Here is a 23,897-nt window from a genome sequence, read left to right as displayed (position 1 = left end):
GTCCCAGCAGAGAGTGTTTTGGTGGAAGATCTTAGTAATCCAAGCTTTCATGGAAGGGGTTAAGAGACTTCACCCCCTCCACCCCCCCCCCCATTTCAAACCCAGCTCCTGTATGGGACCTGAATGTGGTACTAACCAGACTTATGGGATCTCCCATTGAACCTATGGATAAAGGCTAGCCCTAAAGCACTGACTTACAAAACCGCCTTCCTGGTGGCAGTTGGTGAACTACAGGCCCTTTCAGTTCTAGACCCATTTGTCACTATCCACAAAGACAAGGTGGTGCTGCGCACTCGCCCATGGTTTGCGCCCAAATTAATTTCAAAGTTCCATGCGAACCAACCAACCAATCAATCGAACTACCCACTTTTTTCCAGAACCCCACACGCTGGATGTGCACAGGGCAGTCATATATTACCGGGAAAAATCTAGACCACTAAGAAAAACCAACCAGTTTTTCGTCTCAGTGGCGGCTGGTAGAGAAGGGGACCCTGTCTCTAAACCAAGTGGATTGTCAATTGCATCACACTCTGATACACTCTTGCCAAGAGAGATCTGCCCTTCCAGCCTAGAGCACACTCTACTCTGGGCACTGGGGCTTCCATAGCATTCATTGCAAATGTCCCTCTCGAGTCCATTTGCAAGGCGGCAACCTGGAGTTCTGTACAAACCTTTACAAAACACCACTGCCTAGATACTCACTCTAGGTCTCACTCTCAGTTGGGACAGGCGGTATTAAGACATTTCTTCACTACTGTTCCTTCTCACTGCCCTCCTCCAACTCCCGGTACTGCTCGCTAGTCTATGCACAGCATGTGATTCTAAGCAGATTCACAAGCATCAGAAGACATGAATTACTCACCGCAATAGCATTTCTGAAGATTGTATCTGCTTAGATTCACATGCGCCCTCCCCGCTCAGATGGAAGGAACATGGACATTTTATTACTACTGCTCTTTCTGTACTCGCTCACGATAATCATAAGGCTCCCTCATCGCAGAAAAAAATACAAGCGGAGGGACCTCGATGCATGAGGGATTTTGGGTACACTACACGTCACGTTGGGGATAGTGTTACAGGCACGCCCATGTCGACGTCGCATTTCGATCCTCGAAAGACGAGATGCAATACTCTGTGATTACCACTAGAGGTCGGACTATATGCACAGCATGTGAATCTAAGCAGATGCAATCATCAGAAATGCTATTACGATGAGAAAATAACATGCTATAATTTACATAGTCCAATGTAATGACATAGTCCAAAATGGATGCTTATTCTACTCTAAATGTTTTTGGAAGTTTGTCTGCATTGTGAATTTGAGGTGTTTAAGAACAGACTAAATCAGTCACTCACCCCCTGAAGTTTGCCTGAAATAAACAGTGTAGCAACTGTATAAAATTACAGAGACAAATTGTTTGTCCCATTTTTTTTTTTCTTATGTAGGGGTATTGCTGAAAGTGTTAAACTTGTGAAAACCCCTGTTTATTCTTTTTTTAAAGAGGCCTTAACAGGAACACCAGGCAGAAACAGAGCCAAATGGTGCTAGCCACAGTCCTGGAGCTTCTGTTTAAAAAAGAAAGGAGGTAGCAAGGGAGATTGCAGGGGTCACAGCTGCGACCCTCAAATTTACGTCCCTGTTCTGTTGATCCGTTTAGTCAAAAGATTTTTCAGGAGAAAAAATGTAGTTCTTATTTACAAGTGGTGTGAATGTAGACATATTCATGTGTATCCTTTGTAATGTCATGGAACTCGGGTGACTTGCAATATCCATGTTGCTGGGTATTTTATTACTTATTGATACATGGCTGCACAGCATCATCCCCTTTTTAATACCTGGCCTCTTGATTAATCTAATGGAAGATCTTTCATTTGCTGATCCACTAGATCAATGTAGAATCTGTTTGGATAAAAAAAATTATAATGTGCAGCTTTGAATGTGTTGAGAAGAAGGGTATTAACATTTTAATAAAATGCATTGAAAAAACGTTTTCATTTTGTGCTTTACGTACATAAGCCGGTACTATATTTCAGGTCCACTTTGTAGAAGGTACTCGTCATGTCACTGGTCTGAACACATCACCTGAGCAGTACAGGAGTGAAAGGGTCAGAACGGAGTGCCTGTTGCACTTTATTTTTTTAATTTTTTCGGCTGGTAAGTGGTGCTGTAAGGGATGCTTAAAAGCCGAAACTATTAAAGAAGTGAATGTGGGGAGGAAATGTGAGTAGGAATGCGCAACCCGTTGGTGTTTGGCATTTTACCCACACATTGACCGTCGATGGCCTCACTGCTTAACAATTGCAGCTATGCAGCAGGTCCTGGTTTATTAAATAAAATGTCTTCACCATGTGCGTTTAATTTATATTTAAAGTTTTTTCATTGCACTGCATTTCAAGTCAACAGTTTTGGCTCTTGTATAGGTATTGGATAGACATTTGCCTGACACTGCCGTAATATTCCCAGCTACTAACACCATTTGCCAACCATTCCCAACTTATGGCCAGGCAATGCCATTATCACAGTTCCTGGCAAATGCCTATTCCATGCCTACACAAAGCTGAACTTGTAGGCTTTGCCAAGGCCCATTTTTCACAGGTAAAATGAGGGTATTGGCCTGAATCTTGGGGTCTAAAATAGACAGGTATGCCCAATATCTGGGGCTGTAGATGTATGCACCGTTAAAATGATTTTTCCACAATCCTCTGGTGGGGGATGTAAAACCATGTAACCTTAAGACACAACCGTGTTTACAACCAAAAGGCAAGACCAAGTGTTGGGCAGTGTCCGAGCAGGCAGGCTTAACTAGAGGGCGGAAGGCAGAATAGTAGAACCACTAAGAGCTCTGAACTTTGGTTTCCAAGAAGGGGAAGAACCAATGAGGTTACAGTATCGCAAACTGAGAACCCAGGCTGGGAAAGCTGACAAAGGTACGAGAGCTTGAGAGGGAGAGTGAGGGGAACGGGCTCATGCCGTATGCAAAATGGAACAAAAGAGATACAAACCCTTTTATTAACAGGTTGGAGCAGCCACAAAAATGCGAGAGATACTGAGAAAACTGAACAGGCTCACGCCCTTTGTGAAATGGAGTGAAGGAGAGAATTACATTTAACGCCAAGGTTGCAAAACCGTCAAAGGTACGAGGAACGGATAAAGTCTGCTGCGCAGGCATTCGATGTGAAACAGATTGAAAGAATTGTGAATACAACAAGGTTCAAAAAGCCAACTAGGAATCTAGAATTCTTGAGCAGACCGGCATCCCATGTGTGTTAAGTTGAATTAGTCGGCATGGTTACCAAGGAGAATCATAAGACTTTGGGGAGTCTAAGTTCTATGAAAGTTTAGCATAAAGGAATTGTGTGACCAATGATCCTGAAGTGATTTGAAATGCTTGCTAAGAAGCTGAGAAAAGTAGTTTGAAGAAACGCCTCCTTTTCCAGAGAGGAAGAGAAAACGATACAGAGGACATTTTGTGTTGACTGTGAACTGCAGCATTATATTTGGATACTGAAAACAATTCATCAAAGTATTGGGCCTGGCAGAAGCCAACAGCAGAGGCCATTACAACAGCCTCCTTTTTTTTTTTTTTTTTTTTTTTTTTTTTCTTTTTTTTTTGTACTTTTAAGTGGTGGGGCCAGTTAGTCGTTGGGATTTGGACTGCAGACTATTTTCCTTTGGAGTTGACGAGCACCATTAGTTTTTTAGGCAGGGGACTCCCCTCAAAGCGGTAGGACCAATAGGCATTTTTCTTTTATTTAAATAAACACCCTTGAATCATGACCCATTGTAGTCCGAGTCCTTCTGGTACACCACAAATCCTAAACTAAATGTGTTGCACACTACCCAGTGTTGGGCACTAAAAGCTAAGGGGTGGGAAGAAAAGGGAACCACAGGCCAAACATAAATGCACATTTATGAAGACCGAATGAGAACCAGAAATGCTATACAGAAAGAAATCCCACTAATTCTATACTTCTCGTGCATCCCAACATAAATGACACAAATGCACGTCCTTCATTAAATATAGAAGCTAGAGGAAGAAATAGTTAAAACTTTGAGCCACACCTAGAGGGCCACCAAAAGTAAGAATTGGCTCTGATTTACAGTAGCAGCCATAAGGTCTCATTAGACTACAAGAAATACAATTCTAGGAACGTAACCAGACGTTAAAGAAAGTAGCAATACCGTTCCAAAGATGGGAGTGCAAGGTAAGACTAAATTTACAGATCAAATTGGGAGTACCTGCTAAAATTGCAATGGGGTCCCAAGAACACTGCAGTGTTCAGCCCTTGAGTTATTTGGGTAGAGTTTTACCAGGCTGTAAGGAGATTCCCTAAGGAGACAAGCTTGCTACAAAGGAGGCAGTAACCTACCCTGGGGATCGTTAAAGGAGGCCCTTGCAAAGATCCATTTGCAGGTTTGAGACCTGGGAGCCCCAAGGTAGAAAGGAAGTAAAGCAGGATTCATCTCAGTGGATCTCTATGGTAAACCACAGTAGTAGATGGGGGGGGGGGGGGACCTGCAGATACCCATCAACATAGACCGGGATACCCTGTGGGTAAGTCCAGAATAACTCACTAGCTCATGGCCCAGTACTCCTTTCCAGTTTCGTTGAACAAGGCTCTGGGACTGGAAAACAACCTGGAGAGCGAAAGGCTTCTCTTTCACATCGAGTTACAGGATCTGGTCATCCAGGAACTTGAACCCCAGACCAAATACCCAGACAACCCAAAAGAATAATCTGATTTTCCACTAGGGTAATCCAAAAATCCGTTGTGAAAACAGTGGATAAGACATCGGGCAAACTGAAGCATGCAGCCTAAAGGGAAACTTCTCTGAAGGCAACCCAGGACAGCCTAGACTTAACTGCAGGTGAGGTTGTGGTATTTCACCGCCATTCTCGCCGTATGCAGCTTCTGACATTGAAGCACTACAACCAGGAGTGTAAAACTAAAATACTGTGGTAAAACAGCCCAGAAACTATCCAAGCACAGTATATCCTTGGCATCCATTGAGGAGGACCAGTGAAGGATGAAGGACCGCTTAGTAAGGACGTACAGCAGACAGAAATCGGAGTGAAAGAATAAGGGTGAAGAGTAAGGATACTGTGCCTAGCCAATATAGGCAAACCTGGTTATAAAATTGCAGCAGCTTTGTGACCAAAATCCTCCCGCAGTTAAGTAAGCATGTAGGCAACTGGGAGACATCCAGCAGAATTAATTGTCCGGGTCTCCCCATATATTCACTCATGGGCTGGACTAAATCGACCCTCCCAATTGTACACAAGGACATGCTCCCAAAGGTTTTGGGGATCAGCCATTTGGGCTGTCTCTAAAAACTGCCAAATCCAGGGCAACTCACAGTATGTCAACTGGCCTGTTCAGGGCTACAGACCATCTTATCTTGTCTGCGCCATAATAGAGGCTGCAGGGCTGGGTCAGTGAGCCCATGTTTGCACAGCAGCCATTGTGGGCCTGCCTAGTGCTTTTCCCTAAACAAAGGAATAGCCGAAGAACAAAATGTTTGCGGGGAGGACGTAACAAATAATATCTCGATGGCTACCAAAAAGTTACATTGGGTTAGCAATGAGGTGAATTTGGCTGCACCCCCTAGGGAAGCCAAAATTCAAGCACAGCTGAACACCAGCCTTAATTTTAAAACCATGCCAGCTGTTTAAATTCAACCTGCAGTCAAAACTGTGGAGGAGATGGTCGAGGCCTTAAATAGCCCAAAACACTCCTAGGACAGGGGTGCTATCATTCACCCATATGATGGTAGCAGTGGCTGGAGCATTTCAATAGAAGCCCCTTAGAGGACAAAAATAAGTCGAATCCCAAAAACTAAGGGGGCACAAAAGCAAAAAGTTTAGGGGTCTTGTGAAATTGGACAAGAGAATGCCCAAAAATTGATTTCTGCCCAAAGACCCATAAAGCGATTACCGCATATTTTTGTTCCTTGAAACCAAACTCCTGTCCTACTCCAAAGGATAATTTATTGAGCCAGAAGATTTGGGTTTGAATCCTAGATTCCTCACTTACCTAAATTGACTGATCCTTGGTCTTTCATGTGCTTCTGTTTCCAACGGTTTTTCATCAAAACCTGGGAGCACCTAGCAACATGAAAAAATAAAAAGCTACCTTTTTTTTTTTTTATTTAACATTGCATTTTCTACAAACAGGTCTAGGACCGTTAATGGAATGCCATTCTTTGTCTAGGCATGGAGGAAGCCCAGTTATAGAGGAATGATTGACAATAGGAGGCTTGAAACCAGGAAATGGCAGATGCAGGTCCGATTTTTGCATTCATGGGCGCTTTAGTGATGTAGAGTTGGGGTATTGGGCAAAACTTAGCAAGCCAATCGATGGCAGCTAGAATGGAACATGGTCTAAATGGGTACAGCCTTTCACTGTACATCCCAGTAGTGGGTCCGGAAGAGCACAAAACAGTCCTTAGCTCTTGGAGGGGTCTCTAATCTCACTAGTCAACCCCTAGGTGGGTACTGTTGCCTTCTCAGGATGTATGCAGAAGGAGGGTATCTATGCAGTTTATTCAACATTTTGGGAGAGAAGTCTAGCAATTCCAAGCTTAAAATTGTACAAGTCGTTCTATGTTTTTAGAAGTCAAATACATATTTCTCTGCTGAAAAATCTGGAAGTTAAATTACTTTCATACAAAATGGAAAGTTAATCATTAGGCAGGCCACAATTTGCACTCAACACTATCTAGAGTTAATTGACTCTTGGTGAGTAGGTAATGGTGTGCTGTGGATAATTGAAGGGGTGAATGACTTAATATGCCTGGTGTGGAGGGTCAGAAGAATGCAGACACTGACCTTTCCAAGAATTATTTAACTAATATAAGGCATATCTTTCCCCGTTGCTCTGAAGTGTTCCCAACTTCTATAAATAACTAAAGTGCTTGTCTGGAAATGTCTACATTTAAAGAGTCCCCTGTCCAAACAAACTAAACCTAACCAACTGTACTACTATTCAAAACAAACTAGGTTCTGGAGAACGGCTTCCTTCTCCTGATGAATCAGTGGTCTGCTTGTAGTTTTAGAATGTATCTTCTTAATATCCAATCTTTAGACTGGTCACCTTTCGCATCAAATCCTGTAGCTCCTTTATCTTTTCCCTTATCTTTAAGGAGTGTTCTCCAAGTGTCCCTTCCTGCACTTTCTTTTCATCCAGAATGTTTGGCCCTGTATATCCTTGTGGGATATATTTTCTGTCTAACCTTCTCTTTGGTTAGCTTTTGGTTTATCCTGGTTATCTTTCTTATTTACACCTTTTTAGCTGTACTTTATATTCTGTGTTCCAATTGGAACCTCTTGAACAATGGTATATTCTCCCCTTTTCCTAGGGTAATCTTATCTGCTGTATAACAGTCTCTTTCTCAGGTGTCCTTTTCCTTAGTATTAGAGTTCACGTTTATCAACTTTGTGTTTTGGACTTCGTCAATTTCACTGGGATGAGTTTTTCTGATTGCATAATGAGTTTCAATTGGTCTCCCGGTCCTCCCATTCTCCGTAACATTTAGTGTCACAGGGCAATGTCTGACCCCGCAGTCTCTCGGGACCTTCTCTCTCTTTTTGGTAACTCTGTCTGCTTGTCCTTGCCGGCATCCGACTTTCGCTCTTCTATTCTGGCGTTTTGGTGATCCTTCTGGTACCGGTCTGGTGGCTATTTCAGCACAGTGGTGTCAGCACAGTCAATAGGGCAGACTGCCCACCAGACCACCTCCCTGGCCACGCCACCCCCAGGATTCAAACTCCCGTTTCCGCGGTTCTACACTAATGTACTTGCGGGGTCTCCTGTGTCTGCTCTTCTCATCGGAGCAGTTCTGAAATTTGCAGTCTCCACTTCTCGCCTGTGTTGTGCTGTCAGGGGGCCTCCCCAGCTCTCGTATGTACTTCTCGTGCTCTCTGATTCAACGTATCCTCTATATTCAACCTCCTCGTCACATTTCTGTGTTTTTTTTTTTTTGTTTTTTTTTTTTCCAATAGATTTTTTCCTTATATAAAACTTGAAGTTAAACATAGAAAAACCACTGAAAGACAGTAAGAAAATGGACCGGAGCAGGCTCTGGAGATATTCTTGGCAGTTCCTTGGATTGTGCACTCTGCCCGCCTCCACTGTGTCTTGTGCCGAGAGGGTGACACCCACTGTCATTATGTCTTCCTCTTCCTGATCGGGGATTCTCCCCAGAAGGGTCATGGCCTTCGGGCACCATTTTCGTTGCGCGGCCTCCTTGAGGTAGTTTAGTAGTGCTGACCATTCCGTGTTGAACTTTAAGTGGTCCCCTTGTAGTGAGTAGGTCAGCCATTCCATCGCTAGGAGCGACCATATTTTTACAATCTATTCATGGTCTGCGGAAGGTTGCTCCGATTTCCATTTGCGCGCCAGGCCTATGGCCGCCGCCATCATCATCATCATCATCATGTAGAGCTTCCTGTGGGGTTTGATTTCTTTGCGTGCCCCATTCAGAGCTATCATGGCTAGGCCCCAGTTCCCCTCGATTTTTAGCCATAGGACTTGTTCAATGGCTGAATGGACAGTTTCCCAATATTCTGCTATTTTCTGGCATGACCACCATATATGGCTCCATGTACCCGTCTGGCCACATTTCCTCCAGCATTCCTGCAAAACCCTTGGGTAGATCTTGTGGAGTCTCCCCGGTGTGAGGTGCCATTGTGTTATCAGTTTCATCCATATTTTCCAGATTTGTGTTGATCTTGTGTGTTTTGTTATTTGGTTCCAAAGTTCCGTCTAAGTCTATTGTGGTACTCGTGTCGGAGTCCCATTTCGCCTTATGACATAGGTGGTCTTGGCTCCCTCTCTTTTATAAGCCTGTATATGTTTGCGACCACTTTTTTTATCGCCCGTGTCGGTGTCTAGGTATTTCTCAAATGGCGAAAGATCCCGAGTTGCTGCGGCTCTCATCTCTGGGTGGGACAACCAATGTCTCAGTTGTGCATAGGCGTATTGTTGCTTTTCCCCAAATTCGAAATCCGCTTTGCACTGGTCATAAGTTTTGATTTGGGAACCCAGGAACATGTCCCTCGCTCTACAGCAGCCTCCCCGTTGCCAGTCCGGGAAAGCGATTGAGGCGAGATCTGGGGTGAACTGAGGGTTCCTGAAAAGAGGCATGTATGGGGAGGGGAACATTGAGGTTTGCGTACATTTGTGTTGGTCTATCCACCTTAGGTTTCCACAGCGCTTCCTCCAGGTCAGTTCCCACTACCGCTCTGTCCATCGGCCTCCATATCTTGCCTCCATCGTCCCTTTGCCAGTCTCTAATAACCCTTAATTGAGCGGCGATGTAGTACGCTTTGAAGTCTGGCACTCCCGTTCCCCTGCTCCTCATTGGAGTTCTCATGACCCTCTCCGCTACTCTTGCTGGTTTATGGTTCCAGAGGAAGCTGTCCGTTGCCTTCTGGAGGGCATTGAAGAATCCAGGCGGAACATCAATTGGAAGGGAGGTGAAGTGATAAAGGAGCTGCAGCAAAACTGTCATTTTCAGGGTGCTGATGCGGCCCAGCCACGATATTGCCAGTGGACCCCAGCCTATTAGTTTTGTCTTCAACTTCTCTAACGGAGGCGGTAAGTTTGCCTGGTGCAGCCCATCAACCTTGCTGGTCAGCGAAACCCCCAGGTACTTAATGGAATGTTCTACCCATCGAAATTGGAAGTTGTGTTTAAGGGTTTGCATCTCCTGGTGGGCTAGGATGAGATTGAGGATTTCTGATTTGGTTATGTTAACCTTTAGGCCTGCCACTGCTCCAAATCTGGGTAGCTCTGAGATGTCTGGTCAGGTTAAGGCAAGGATCATGTCGTCCGCAAAGGCTGCCATTTTATGTGGTTCCTCCCCCCCCACCCCCCCGAATGGCATCCCAGCTATCTCCTTGTTTGCCCTGACTGCCGCAAGGAAGTGTTCAAGGTGTAGGGCGTAAAGAATGGGAGACAAAGGGCAACCTTGTTTCGTACCACTTTCTACTAGGATCAGCTCCGAGATGTGACCATTTATTGCCAATCGCAAGAGTGGATGCTGATGGTTTCCCTCAACTCTTCTTAAGAAACTCGGCCTGAATCCCATCCATATCGGGGTTGAGAACAGGAATCCCCACTCCATTCCGTCAAAGGCTTTTTCAGCATCTATACTTCAGAGAAGAGTGGTGATGGCCGCCTTCTGTGCTTTTTCGATTAGGTGGACCAAACATCTAAAGCTACCACTTGTTTGCATGCCTCTCATGAAGCCTGACTGATTGGGAGGATAAGCTCAAGCCTGTTGGCCAGTGTTTTAGTATGGATTTTGGTGTCTACATTTATTAACGCAATGGGGCGGTAGGATCCACACTCGGTTGGGTCTTTTTCCTTCTTGTGTATCAGTATGACTTTTGCCTCTTCCATTGTTTTTGGTATTTGTTTTGGATGCCTCTATGTGGTTATATAAGGTTGTGAGGTGGGGGATTGGGTCGTCTTTGTGAAGCTTATAGAACTCCGAGCTATATCCGTCTGGGCCCGGGGATTTGTTGTTGGGGGGGAGGGAGGAATGAGTTAATGGCTGCCCTTACTTCATCCCTTGTGATTTTTTTTTTCCCCTTCCAGTCTGTCCCTCTCCTCCCTGGTTAGTTGGCTTAGGTGGACTCGCCTCGGGTATTCTTTCTGTTCTTCCGGGATCGGGTGTTCTGTACTGTATAGTTTGGTGTAAAATTTAACAAATTCCTGTTGTATGTCCTCTGTTTAATTGCTTGCCTGGACCCCCTGCTGCTTTATTTTCAAAATAGTTCTATCCCTCTCCTCTTTTCTGAGCATTCTGGCTAGTAGGCGGTCTGATTTATTGGCTTTAACATACAGCCTCTGTTTAAGACGTAGCAAATTCTGTTCTGCTGTTCTGGTGTTCAATATGTCTAGTTCCCTTTTGATGGGGGGGGGGGGGTTGTTTCTGGCCCATTTTGGGCATGAGCTCCTTCAGTTTGGCCTCAAGCTTGGCTTCTTCGAGTCTCAGCTCCCTTGTATGCCTGGCTTTGATCGCTATGATCTTACCTCTGAGGGTTGCTTTAAGCGTGTCCCACCAGATTTGGCAACTGGTGTCCCCCACTTTGTTAGTGTCTACATAAGTCTTGATTTCATCCGAGACCCCCTTTGCAAAGTTTATGTCTTTGAAGAGGTGCCACGGGTACCTCCATTTCCACATCCCCGGAGAGCCCCTTTTCCTAGCTAGTTCTAAGGTCATGGGCGCATGGTCTGAGAGTGAGATAGCCCCCAGTTCTAATTGGGCTACATTGCCCATCAGGGGAGCGGCCAGCCAGATGTAGTCGATCCTGGAGTGGGATCTGTGGGCGTGAGAATAAAAGGTGTACCCCTCCCTCTCCGCCTGTAGGGTTCTCCAAGCGTCTGCCAGGCCTAATTGATGTAGTTTCCGCTCGAGGTCTCCGGAGGGGTACACTGGGCGGCCTTGGCTTTGGATTCTCCTGTCCCTAGTGGGGTCCAAGGCAATATTAAAATCCCCTGTGAGGATGATGGGGGAATTTTGCATAGCTTTCTAAACCTTTGAGCGTGCGTTGAATGTACTGGTCTTGGCCCGTATTTGGGGCATATAATGTAGCAATCGTGTATGCCTCCCACCTTGCTTCCACTGTTGATGTGAGATCTGCCTTGCGTGTCTTTGTCCGAACCTGTTACCGTTCGGTCTAGTCCGTCTCTTAGAGCTATGAGGGCCCCCCCCCTTATTTATTAGGTTTTGTGGCTTGAACAAGTACCCTGTACCCCCAAAATCTGATCCTATGGATGTCCCGTGTTCGTGTGTTTCTTGCAGGGTGACTATGTGAGGGCCCTCTCTCCTAAGATATCTCTCCACCTTCTTACGCTTCAGCAGGGAATTGAGACCATTAATGTGGAGCGATAAGATCTCAGGTGAGTAGCTGGAGCCATGTTTGGTGTCCGAACCACGTTAGACTATGGGGGAGTCCTGTGTGCCTTTGTTGTGCGCCGCCCTACAATCCTACCCCCTACGGATGGACCCTCTGCTGTTTTGTCTCCCTCAAATTGGCTGTGCTGCTCCCTCCTCCCACCCCCCGTTTTCCCTTCTCCCTCCCTCCCGCTGGGTGAGTCCAACTAGCACCTAGCAACCCCCCCCCACTGCCCCCCCCGTGTGTTCACGAGTGCTGGACCCTAATTTCTTCCCAGCATGTCCCAATGCCGGAATACCCATTCCCGTTCCAAACGCTGCTCCCTCCCTAATCTCCCACCCCTTTGTATTACTGTGGGTCTTTGTGGCTCCCGCTTAAGAGGTGCATTATGTGCCCTCCCCAGGGTTTTCGTGTTTGTTTGACTTTTCGGGCCTCCTGGGGCCCTGGTTTGACGTGGTCTGCGCGAGAGGGCGAGCTATCGCGGTGGGGTTGTCTACCCCTTTCTTGTTTCTCTTGGTCTCTATCGTTGTCCATTCCCATGCTTTCCGAGTAGCTTTTTGGCTAGGCTATGAGGGATGGGCTATATGGGCCGCGCCTTCCTCGCAAGTTGTTACTCTGTGATTTTCCTTGCCATGTAAAGATTAGTGCGAATGGGTGCTGCCATCTATACTTTCTCGTTGGCTTCTCAAGTGGGCCAGGACCGGGGCCATGCGTCGTCTTCTGTTCAATGTGACTTGGTAGAGCTGTATCTCTGCTCAGTTGTATGTGATTTGGTTGTTGGACCGAGCCTTTGCCAGGATCTGTTCTATTTGTTTAAAGTTGTGAAAGGCGATTGGGACATCCCGGGGTCTTGCCCCCGAAGCGAATGTCTGTGCCTTGAGCTTCGTCCATGAGGTCCCTAAAAAATGGACCTCATGGCCTGGGTCAGATCTTGGTGTTGGACTGTTTCTGGCAGCAATTTTACTCTTATGTTGGAGTGCCGGGAACACTTTTCTAAATCTTCGGCTCGTAGTTCTAGGTTGTGGGTGGCCACGGCCAGGGTTTCCAATAAGAAGTCTGCTTTCCGTGCTTCCTCGGTTATCTCCTGGATAGCCCTCTCATTAATGTCCACTCTTTCTTCTATCTTGTTTATGTCCCTTTTCATTTCTTGGATCCCCTCGACCAAGTCCTCTCTCTGGGTCTCCATTTTTTTTGGCCCACGTTGGTGAGTTTCTCAACCAGATCCCCCAGCAGATCCTTGAGCGCGGAGTATGTTAGTGGTCTCTCTAGGTGGTCCTCTGCATTGCCTGCAGGGGCGTCTGTTCCGCAGGCAGTATTGGACTGGGCACCCGCTGTCTCCATGTTCCTGGCCCATATCTGTGCTAGGGTGCCCTCTTGGGTTTTCTTTGTCGTTTTAGATGGGGCCGGAGTGTCCCTGTTCTTGGCCGTGGACATCTCGAGGGCGGTTAGGTGGGCCTTGCTCGAGGGGTGGACTAAAGAGGGCCCCCGCTCCCTTGCTGCTGGGGCAGAGCTTCTTGGCAGCTTGTCGGCCTCTGGCCCTCCCCTTCAGTGAAAATAGCTGGACCCTGTGCTAAATAGCGGGTGTGCTCAGATGCGGGATGCCCCCTCCACCCCCTTCCCCATCTCTTGTCTGATATAGTGTTCTTTGCCTGTGTTATCAGGGTCATGTGTGAAGCTTCCGGAGGTATCTTTTGACCCTCCGGTGTTGTCCAGTGGATGGAGGGGTGCCTCCGGGCGGCTACTCGGTACTCCTCCCTTTTGTGGACCAGGGTGGGGGGGGCCTTTGTGGTGCGTACCTCAATGCATGAAGTGGCGGCAGGATCGTGGGAGGCTCTGCGGATCCTCTCTGGGCCCACGGGGGGGGAACCTGCCTCTGCTGTTGGATTGGAGCACGGTCTTGAGGTTTTATCCCTGTTGATGATGGCTTGGCAGGTGTCTGTGGCTGGGGGTTCTCGGCCCTGACTCTGGGTGGAGGGCCTAGGAGGTGAGGCAGGCGCTTGCCGGTAGAGTAGAACGGGGATTGCCTCGGAGGACGCTCCCCTGCTTGGAGGTGCCTGCCCCCCCACCTTCCGCGGCATCTCCCGCCCCCCCCCCCCTTGACCTCACTTACTTGGGGGTATGGTCGTTGGGCAAGAGGGCCAGCAGGCTCCCGCTCCCTCGTTGTCGGCCGCTCAGCGTCTGACGAGGTGGAGGGGCGCAGTGTCCCAGACTGTCTCTGCGCCGCAGGCGGCACGCGATGGCTCTGATCAGAGGTGGCAGGGCACTGGAGGATCTATCGGGTGGCTGCAGTCTTTTCCTCGCTGCTCCCCCCGACTGGAATCCTGTTGCGTCCCGTCACCCCAGTCCTGCGATGTCTTCACAGGGATGGTGCTGTTGTTTTTACGAGGCAGCAAGGGGACGGACCCTGTTGAGTGGCTGCTGATCTCTTGGCCTGTGCTGTAGGGTCTGTCTCACCGCTGAGCTGCAGGTCGAGCTGGTGCTGAGTGGCCGGTCGGTCTAGGGGAAAGTCAGGCCTCCGGTTGCTCGCCTGCCACGTGCCTCCGACTGGGTTTGTGCACTACGTGGGGTGCTTGCTTCTTGGAGGCACTGGGTTGGCCGCAGTGGAATGTGGGAGCCCGGTCCCCCTCGGGCCCACTGTTGCACCAGCTGTCGGGGCTACTGGTTGCACCCCCGACTCGGGGCGGTCGTCCCTGGGGGGGGCCTCTTCCAGGCATCTGCCGTGTCTCCCCGCCCTGTATCTCCGAATGTAGCGATGTCAGCAGTTGCCTCTGCGTCTGAGGGCAGTAAGGTCCCTTTGCCGACTGCGCCAACCGCCAGAGTTCTTCCCTTGCACAGTACCTCAGGGGGGCATACAGTCCGCTTCTGGTTCCTCCGGGATTTGCGGTTTCCGGACACTGGGGTCGCTCCACTTGTCTCGCCTGAGGTCTGCGTTGGGTTGGCTGAGCTGGGGTACCTGGGGAGGGCTTGTCCACGCTGCATGTCGCCAGAAGCCGGCCTTTGGATGTGGGAGCTCGAAGGTTGTGCTGTCTACACTCCGGTGGCCATCTTGGAATCCTCCTCATCACATTTTATTGGAAGTTGGCACTTAAAGAGACAGATTTTGTGCCTTGATGATCGTGGCATACGTTAACATTGCCTTCAGCGGAGTCTCTGGAATTGTTTGTTTTGCCGCTCAGTCCCATGTGTCATCATGGCGAACGGCTTACGGAGTACCAGAGAAGAATGGTAGCCCTTACTCCCTAAGGGGGAGTCGCTTCCTGTGCGGTGCCACTTGCCCAGCCCCTTAGGGATGGCCTCATGGAGTGGGCTACCCTACCTAGCCTAGGGTGAGGCTTTCCCCTTGGGGAGAAGGGACAAATTACCTTGATTCATCAGAGTGGCTAGTAGCTTGCAACTTTAAATGTTTCACTCTGTGTTAAGTAAAAAAAAACAATCCAATTCGTTCAACCAGTTATTTTGAAGCTAGAGAATAAAACTGAAGAAAAACTACCAATCGGATTTGTAATGTGGGAATCTGGCCACAGGTGAAGGAGTGGGGAGTATTCTGGAGATGTTCAGCAAAAATATAAATATTAACAGCATGTTTTATGCTTCTGAGGTTCAAATATGAAATCCGTATTTTAAACACTGGGCTATCAACTTACTTCCTGGATCCTATTTTGTGGATGTTTTTGCACTTGGAGACACAGAGAAAGAGCTTTACTGAAGCTCTGTAATGTGTTTGGTTTCATATCGTGTGTCCTGTAAAACGAGGGGGTACGTTAGATATGGTTGGGATATGCAGAAGATTGCAGGTGATACAGAACTAAGCATGGGTCAGAGGTTCAGCCACTGTGCTCTCGTAAAAATGTGTGTTCAACAATCTGACTTTTATAATAGTATTGTTAAATTCCCTGTCCTGTATCGGGGGTTCTCTCCTTGCTTCCTTCAGCTGTGGTGTGGAAAAGGGTCAATGGAAACCCTTTTCTAAAAGCACTGCAGGCAAGTCACAGATGAGGAACATGTGTAGGCATTACTTTTTGTGTAAGGGTTCTTTATGTTCAATGATCACCCATATCCCTTGATGCTCCAGAGACCCTTGCTCCCACCCACCATCAATATGCAGAGGACTGATGGGCCTCCAAAATATTACTCCCTGTGGCATGAGGCACTTATCAGACTTCTCGTTCTTAATCATCTCTGTTGTATGCCTTTCTCACATTATGTATTGCATCGCCATTGCATGACTCTCTTCTCCTCTCTTAGGTCTAATCACTGTGGCCTCCAATCTGGAACTCTCCCTTTTAGTGCCCCGCAAGAAGATCAATGTGATGCTGATGGGGAACCATTCGGCTGGCAAGAGCAGCTTCATTAACTGGTGAGATACTTGGTCCTGTTTGGTGGTCCCTCCAGAGCTGTTGACACTAATTAAGGAGGTAGAAACTTTTCAAATGCTTTAAAGGTGGATATTAACTTCAGCCATCTTTTGCCAGCCCCCAGCTTCAGAGCAGCCGCTCCGAGAACTGAGGTCAAGAAGGCACATCCTTCAGAGCGAATGTGTATCCAGTAGCTGATGTGCAAATGTGGCTTTCATCTCCAGTCTGTTGAGAGGCTTTGCAATCTCGCTATGGCTGATGCTTAAACTATGGGCAAACCTGTCAGAAAAGCTGAAATCCAGTGTTTATTTGCATACTGTTGGAATTTTGGGGGTTGAGTTAAAGGCATTTAATTCAGACTTTAATTTTAATTTCAAAATTTTGATGGGAGTGTAGATATCCGACAATCGTGATGACTGTGTTGTATAAAATTGAGTGAGCTGTGCTATTTAATCCTATACATTCTAGAAGTATGCACATGCAAGGAGTCTCTAGTGAATGGCAAAAATGTGTATTGAAAGAAGTGGGTGATTTGTTGAAGCCTGCCAAATGTCGGGTTGATCGAGGGAGTGCATGTCTAGTGTTTTTCCTATAAAGAATGCCAGTGAGGTTATGTCTAGGAAATTCAGTAGTTTCTGACTTTTGATGGCTATACTTATGCATCAAAGACTAGAACTGAGCTGGAGCAATGTACTTGCAGATCGATTTGTGAAGTCAGATTTTGGGTCTCTGTACAGATTGAACCCTGTGTTCTTGGGATATGTTTGTTAAAGGCCATTTCGCAGCACTGTATGTGGCATCAGGATGCAAAGAGACAGTTCATTAATTTAGATCCTGATATAGGCATACATAAGATAACAGGTGGATGTGCAAAGCACACATTCCACCCAATGGGGCATCTTGGTCCTGATAACTGTGAAACCTAAGGGTATTCTCCCAATAAGACCTTGAGAATCCCTTATTCAGGTGTCACGGGAAGGGCTGGCACTCTCAGATCCCAACCCTGGGGTGGACGAGCAAGGGACGATCACCTGGCTAGGGGTTGAACCCACGGTCATACTTCGGGCGGTGGCGGGAATACCCCAGGTAAGATGCGGGATTATACAGAAGAGAGGAACGAGGAAGACTAGGACTATGAAGCCTTTATAGGCTGTACCAAATCCACCTCCCTTCAATCCAATAAGCTTCCTCTTCTGAAACCCAACAACCTTTCTGTATATAACCAGTCCCCTAGGATCCCAATTTCCTTTGCTCCCAGAAACACCTATCCCAGAATCCTTGCTCTTCTAATTCCTACTTGAATTATTCCAACCATTATTCTCCATGTCCCTCGGATTGTTTACCATACTCTCAACAGGGTCAGATAAAACCCTACCAATCCCCTCTTTCTGATCATTTCCAGAATTCTCACAAACCCTCCTTCTTATTTTACAAACCTTCCCGCTCCCATCCCGTAGGACAATCGGACTATGCCTTTTCTCCATCCTACCCCTTAGGATATTCAGGAATTCTTATCGCCCTCTTTTTCCAACACAAACAGTTTCGCACAACCCACAAGAGAACGGACTAACACCAGAGCCGTTTACCTGACTCGTCCTGACACAAGGGTCAGGCAGAGTCAGGTAATTAATCAGAATCACACACAATTGATGGCCCTTTCCTTTCCGCATATGGATTAAAGGTTGAGCAAAAGAGCACAATGCGAGCAAGGCAAGAAAGGAGAGCACGGCTGCAAAGCTATACCTGCGCAGCAGTTCAAACGAAGGAGAAAGGCGGCAGGAATTGAGAGGATGGTGAGGAGAGAAGTGACCATGCCCTTCATCCGAGGCCCGCGGAACCTTCGTGGAAGAGAGCCTAAGACTGCGAACAATAGCACAAGGGTCTTGCAGCAGATGTCAAAGGTACATGGAGCAAGCTTATGCCGATAAGCAGGAGCAAGAGCAGCTCCTGCAACCGTGGCACTGGTCTTGACGCCAATGAAGAGGACAGCCAATTGGTTCATCAAAGCCGATGAGAACCGGGCTGTGTTCATTGATAATCACAAAGTGGCAACTTCTGAACCAAATTCTAGGAACTATGAATGAACTATAACGAGTGTAGAAGGGGAGACCAGCTACAGAGGGAAACCAGCATCACTTGGGTGCTAACTCTAAAGACTGGTCGAGCCCCATATAAGAGAAACTACAGATACCAGAAAGCCATAGGAGAGCCAGCGGAATAGGTCAACGTGGTCATACTGAGGGTCAAGCAAAATCCCTGTACATTCGAAAGACTTAGTTTATAGATCAATGTGAATGCAAGGGAAGTGAAATCCAGCTAAAGAGACTTAAGGGGTCCGAGCCTGGCAGCGAGAGATCCAGGGGTTTCGCTCTCACCCAGTGTTCAAGAGAAAAGAACTGATATGTAAAATTGTGGTAAGCAATAAAGGGTCAGCCCCTGGAAGAGGGGGGGACCCATGGGAGAAGTAGTCGCCCAGCAAAAAGTGGTAACGAACCTTCATTTGTTGAAGGAACTTTTGTTTTTGGAAGTTAGACATCAGCTCCTCGAGGGCAAGAGACGTTCAAGGAAACAAGACTTGGCCATTGATGGTCCTGAGAGCTGCCCTCAGAACCATTGTCTTGTGCTGGAAAAGCCCAAGACTGTACTGTACTGTACTGTGCTCCAAGATCCCATCTTACTCTGTGCACAAAACGTGGGCAAGGGAGACCCAGGCTACTTCATCCTGACATATTATTTGTGAACACTTCTTTCTTTTCTTTCTATCCCACACCCTTTTTTGTAATAGTTGTAAGGTTTGGCAATAGGTTGCTTAGTATAGGCCCTTTTGATACGCCACTAGGACTGCCTTATTTTTCCTTTGATGGTTGATTCTTGCTCGCATCTTAAATATAGATTTAGAATGGGTGTTTTTCCAACCTACAAACCTATTTTAATGTTCAATAAACCCCCTTGAACTGTGATCACTTGTCTGTCTTACTTGTCGCCACCATGAGTTCCTCACATAACACATAGACAACTCAGTGGTAACCGTGAAGGATGAATGGCTGAGTAGACCTGTCTGGACCGGAGCCTATTTCCATGTGGTCAAACGCAGATCCCTCTTGGGGGGGATGCATCAGTCCAGAGCTGGCTTTACTTGCCATATATTGGCAGTCTCTGCATTTTAGTCCTCTGGAATATGATGACAATACCTGATTTGATGTGCTGGTCAAAAGAAGCTGTCCCTGGCATTAAATAATGCCAGACCTATTGGTTTTGGATTTCTGAAATGCTAGTTTACATGCGTTTCCTGTGCAAGGTATCTTTTTTTGAGAAATTAGGGGTTCTGGAAATTTTCCCCTGTAGATTAACTGGGCAGTTCTTGCACAGTCAGGTTAAAACTAAACCTCACACATCAGTTTACGGTAGTAGCAAAACAGAGAGCTTTATTTTGTCTTGCAAGGTGTCTTGGGGTGGCGTACTGCTGGAAGATCTTATTTTATTTGTGTAGCCTGTAACAAGAGCACAGAGGCAGATTGGGGCTTAGACAGAGACATACAAAAAACCAGAGAAAACGAATACCAGATCAGATCGGAGGGCAATAACACCGGGTCTAGGAGAACCGAGCCGTTTTCAGCTTACGCTTAAAAGAAGCAAGTGTGGAACATGTTCTCAGATCCACTGGAAGATCATTTCAGATTTTGGGGGCAGCATACAGAAATGATCTGAGCCACATAGGGAGTATGGTCCGCTGTTTATCCAGGAGGCAGTTGGTAGACATCAGCATTCTACAGATCGGAAGCAGTATTTTGGACAGATACCTGGGTGCCTGCCCGTATAGGCATCTGTGTGTAATTCAATGCACACGAAAAGAAATCCTTCTACAGAATGGAAGCCAGTGTAGGTTTCTCCTGGCTATAGTCACATGGTTGGTCGATGCAGACAGCATTGTTTTGGATAATGTGAGAATCCCAAAGGTTTCTAACCCGCTAGCCCCCCCCGGATCTCTCGTGGCCAGGGCACGGCCATCGCCTTTGGATCCAGATCCTGGGGATGGACAGTGTGGGAGGATTGCTTGGGTGAGGGGTCCTCAGGATGTGGGACACCGGATGGTGAGACGCGGTATCCTTCTCTTCCCTGTAACACCTTTATCGCATCTTACCCGATGGGATATTTAGAAACTCCACTTTCTCATTGACAGCCAGCTCTGGGAGAAAACACTTGTACCGGAGCCGTGTACATGACATGTCCCATACTATGGTTAGGCAATTCTCGACTATCACTCGCAACGGATTTCCATTACATTCCGCACACGGATTAAAAGGCGGAGCATGAGCACACTCTGAGCGAGGCGAAACGCAAGAAGGTACAGCAGTTTCGAGTTGGCAGTTGAACGAGGGGAGACCACACCCATGACCTCGTGGACGGGAAGCCATTACTTTCAAGGCAGAAAACGTAAGACCAGGAAACGAGGCTAAAGAATCCTGCATTGTGTGTTGGAGATATCGAGGGTCCTCTGGCATAACTGAACAAGGCGGGGAGGAGCAGCAGACGCTGTGGTATCGCCTTTGGCTCTAGAACAAAGAAGCGACTGAGAAAAACACAGCCGGTGAGTTGGGGAGACCAGTCTGGGTTGAAGTCAAGGTTACAAGAAGCAACACTGCAAAGTGAGCGCTGGAAAGAACATTGTTAAATGCATATGGAAGAAGTGAGTGAAGCTAAATTGATGTTGAATATTGAATGTTAGAAGAACGGATACAATACCGTTGACAGTGGTCCGGCACTGTGAATGTGCTCAATCGAAGGTCTCTGTACGATATCTTGACAAAAGGAAACGAAAGGAGAAGATCGATGTGAATTATAAATTGTGGGGAGTGAATCGAAGTGGTCCTGTGATGGTTTAAGCAAAACCCATCGCACATTCGAAAGTCTTCGATTCTGGTATCAAAAGGGGATCTGAGCCCAAACGAGGAGATCCATGGTCCGAGCCGAATGAGGGAGACCCAAATTGTGAACATTGTAGAAAAGGGGTCTCAGCCCGACAAGGTGGTGGGGGGGTTAGGGCATGTGGTCCGAGCCCGAAAGAGGGAGACAAGTCTTGAACTTGTGAATGTGAAACCTTGACAAAGGAATGGAACTTTTGTGTTTTTTGCATCAGGCCCTCTGCAATAAGACTGTCATTGCGAGGGACTTTGGCGGAAGGCCCCGATGCCTGTATTGAACTGTCACCTCATGACCAAGAAGCTAGTGTGTGCGAAGCCTGCATGTGCCGCCTTGCCCCGTGCTGAAAACGTGGGGCAAGGAAGCGAACTGCTCAACTATCCTGACATATCATTTCTTGAACACCTTTATTATGCGTAAATTGTTATCCCACACCATTGTGTATTTAGAAGTAAGGATTGGCAATAGGTGTATTAGTATAGGCCCTTATATTTTCAGACTCTTATTTGATGGTCGTAGCTTGCTCCCATCCTTAGATCTAGCTTTAGATGGGCTGGGCGTTTTACCCATTGAAGTTCAATAAACACCCTTGAACTGTCTTGTGTCTGTCTTCACTGTTTGATACCATGCCTTCCTTACAATAACCTGCAAGCGAATAAGTTTGTTTTTAGAGATGCCAAGCAGTAGACTGTAACAATAATCCAGTTTTGCCCCCATGCTGGCACATGCGATGGTTGCACAATTAGAGGTACTAAGACATGGGCGAAGCTGGGCAAGCAGCTTTAGGTGATATGAAGTGCTGGAAACGGGGCTATTAACCTGGACTTTCATGGTAAGTTCTTGGTCCAATGTGACCCCAACATCTTAATCTTCGACTGAGTAGAAATACTATATCCTGCAACTTTAAATAGTCGATATTATGGACTAAGCTTGCTTAGCTGTGAGCTGCTGCCCAGAACCATGAGTTCAGATTTTGAGTCATTGCGTGCAAGCTTGTTAGTTTTCATCACCTGGGTTGCAGTGGAAACCCCTGCTGCGCCCGTAGTATGTAAGTGTGTTCGCATGAGAAAGGTGCAAACTTTTGGTAGTTCGCACCTTTCTCATGCGAACTTTCCGGCCGCGGCCGGATCACTTACAATCGTCTTTCTGATACTGGCCAGTTCCGCATCGCAAGTCTTGGGTAATTGGCTCAGCCATTTCTGTTTATCCGTCACATTCTGACTTCCAACCCACCAAAATAGCTTTCCGTACAGTGAACAGTACCTCATGTATGAATTTTCTCACCAATTGGTCCTCATGCTATTCCTCACTATTAAGGCACAGACTCTGCCATCAAGGTTATGGGAACATTACAATCTTTGATTTTAGACAGGCGACGCAACTCTAGACCGCAGAATGGTTGTACTGGGCAGGTTGAAAAGATAGCGGCGCCGACCACCCCACATTGCCTCCAGCAGTGAGGAGAATGGGTTATGGCCATAACATATCATTTAGAGGGTGTGTAATATGACCTATGTATGATCTTGTATTGCATCTCCCTGTGCTTTGGGCTATTGGACACATACTTTGCACTGAAGACATATACAATGCCTTTGATGTCAAAGTGGTGTGTCCAGGTCCTCTGCCAATGTCACATTTCGAATAAGGTTGTTTGGTATACAAAAGGCATACAACGTCTGGAGTTGGGGGAATTCGGCTACATCTCCCCCCGAATTCCACTTTGCATAGCGATGGTTCTCTGGCTCTACTCTATGCACTGGTAAACTGACATATGACAGATTGTATAGAGATATGTTGGCCGGTCCCGAAAGGTAAACCCCAGTATCCCTTTGGCAGCAATGAATGGCAGGATAGTCTGATAGTCGGCCAGGTCCATGACCCGCATGGTGCTCCAAGAAGTGTCGTCGATTTGTGTATTGGACAGGGGAACCCAAAGGATAGTAGAGCTCTCGGGCTTATTTATGCTGGCATTTCCGGACAGTGAATCCCGTCAATGTGCATATGCGGTGCCATTGCATCACTGCGGGGCCTACGATTGGCTGGGTCTTGATCCGACTTGGAAGCTGTCTAGGCGGGATCGGCCAACATTTCTTGAGGCACTTTACCCAACAAGATCTGTAGTTTTTTTGTTGCCCTGCCATATACTTCATCATGGTCCCATCTAGGACGTTGTATAGCGGCGGAGGTACAGGGATCATGGTGGCTAAGTAGATGAGCTTGGGCATAGAGTTCATTTTTATTGCGTTAATTTGCCTTGTGAGTAGATTGGTATTGCGTGCCATCAAAAGGTCTTTTTTATTTTCTGCAGTATTGCTGGGTAGTTCTGGCTGCTCGGATCAGAGCGATGCACGCTGATGTTCATTCCCAGGTATTTATATGTTGGACCTATAGCCTGAAGGGTGCCACATCGCCATGGTGCCCTGGGATATCCGAGCGGAGAGGCATGACCTCTAATTTGTCCCAGTTTACGCAGTAGCCTGCGACTGGTCCATATTCTACTAGGATTATTCGAATGTGGGGCAGAGAGCGTGCGCAATTGCTGATTTAGAGCAAGATGTCATCTGCTTCTGTATCCCCTTTCATAATCCCTGGCCATTCCAAATCCAGACGTAATTTCATGGACAATGGTTTGATAACTAGCGCATAGAGCAGCGGTGACGAGTAGCGCTATGGATCCTATGGATCCCTCATTAAACTCCTCCCAGGTGGCCAG

At 47.1% G+C, this 23,897-nt stretch overlaps 1 protein-coding gene across 2 annotated transcripts in view; it reads left to right on the top strand.

Annotated features, from left to right (window-relative positions):
* LOC138581052 (uncharacterized) overlaps positions 1-23,897 on the top strand; it is a 329,209-nt gene that overhangs the window by 65,969 nt on the left and 239,343 nt on the right. For both annotated transcript variants that reach the window (XM_069652092.1, XM_069652090.1), the window contains exon 2: positions 16,155-16,266. In XM_069652092.1, coding sequence (XP_069508193.1) covers positions 16,155-16,266 — 112 coding nt within the window. The remainder of the gene's footprint in view (positions 1-16,154; positions 16,267-23,897) is intronic.

The sequence above is a fragment of the Ambystoma mexicanum genome, chromosome 3p (assembly GCF_040938575.1).
Source record: "Ambystoma mexicanum isolate Mex_15411 chromosome 3p, UKY_AmexF1_1, whole genome shotgun sequence".
In the NCBI taxonomy this organism is placed as follows: Eukaryota; Metazoa; Chordata; class Amphibia; order Caudata; family Ambystomatidae; genus Ambystoma; species Ambystoma mexicanum.
This window is presented reverse-complemented; position numbering and strand designations above follow the sequence as displayed.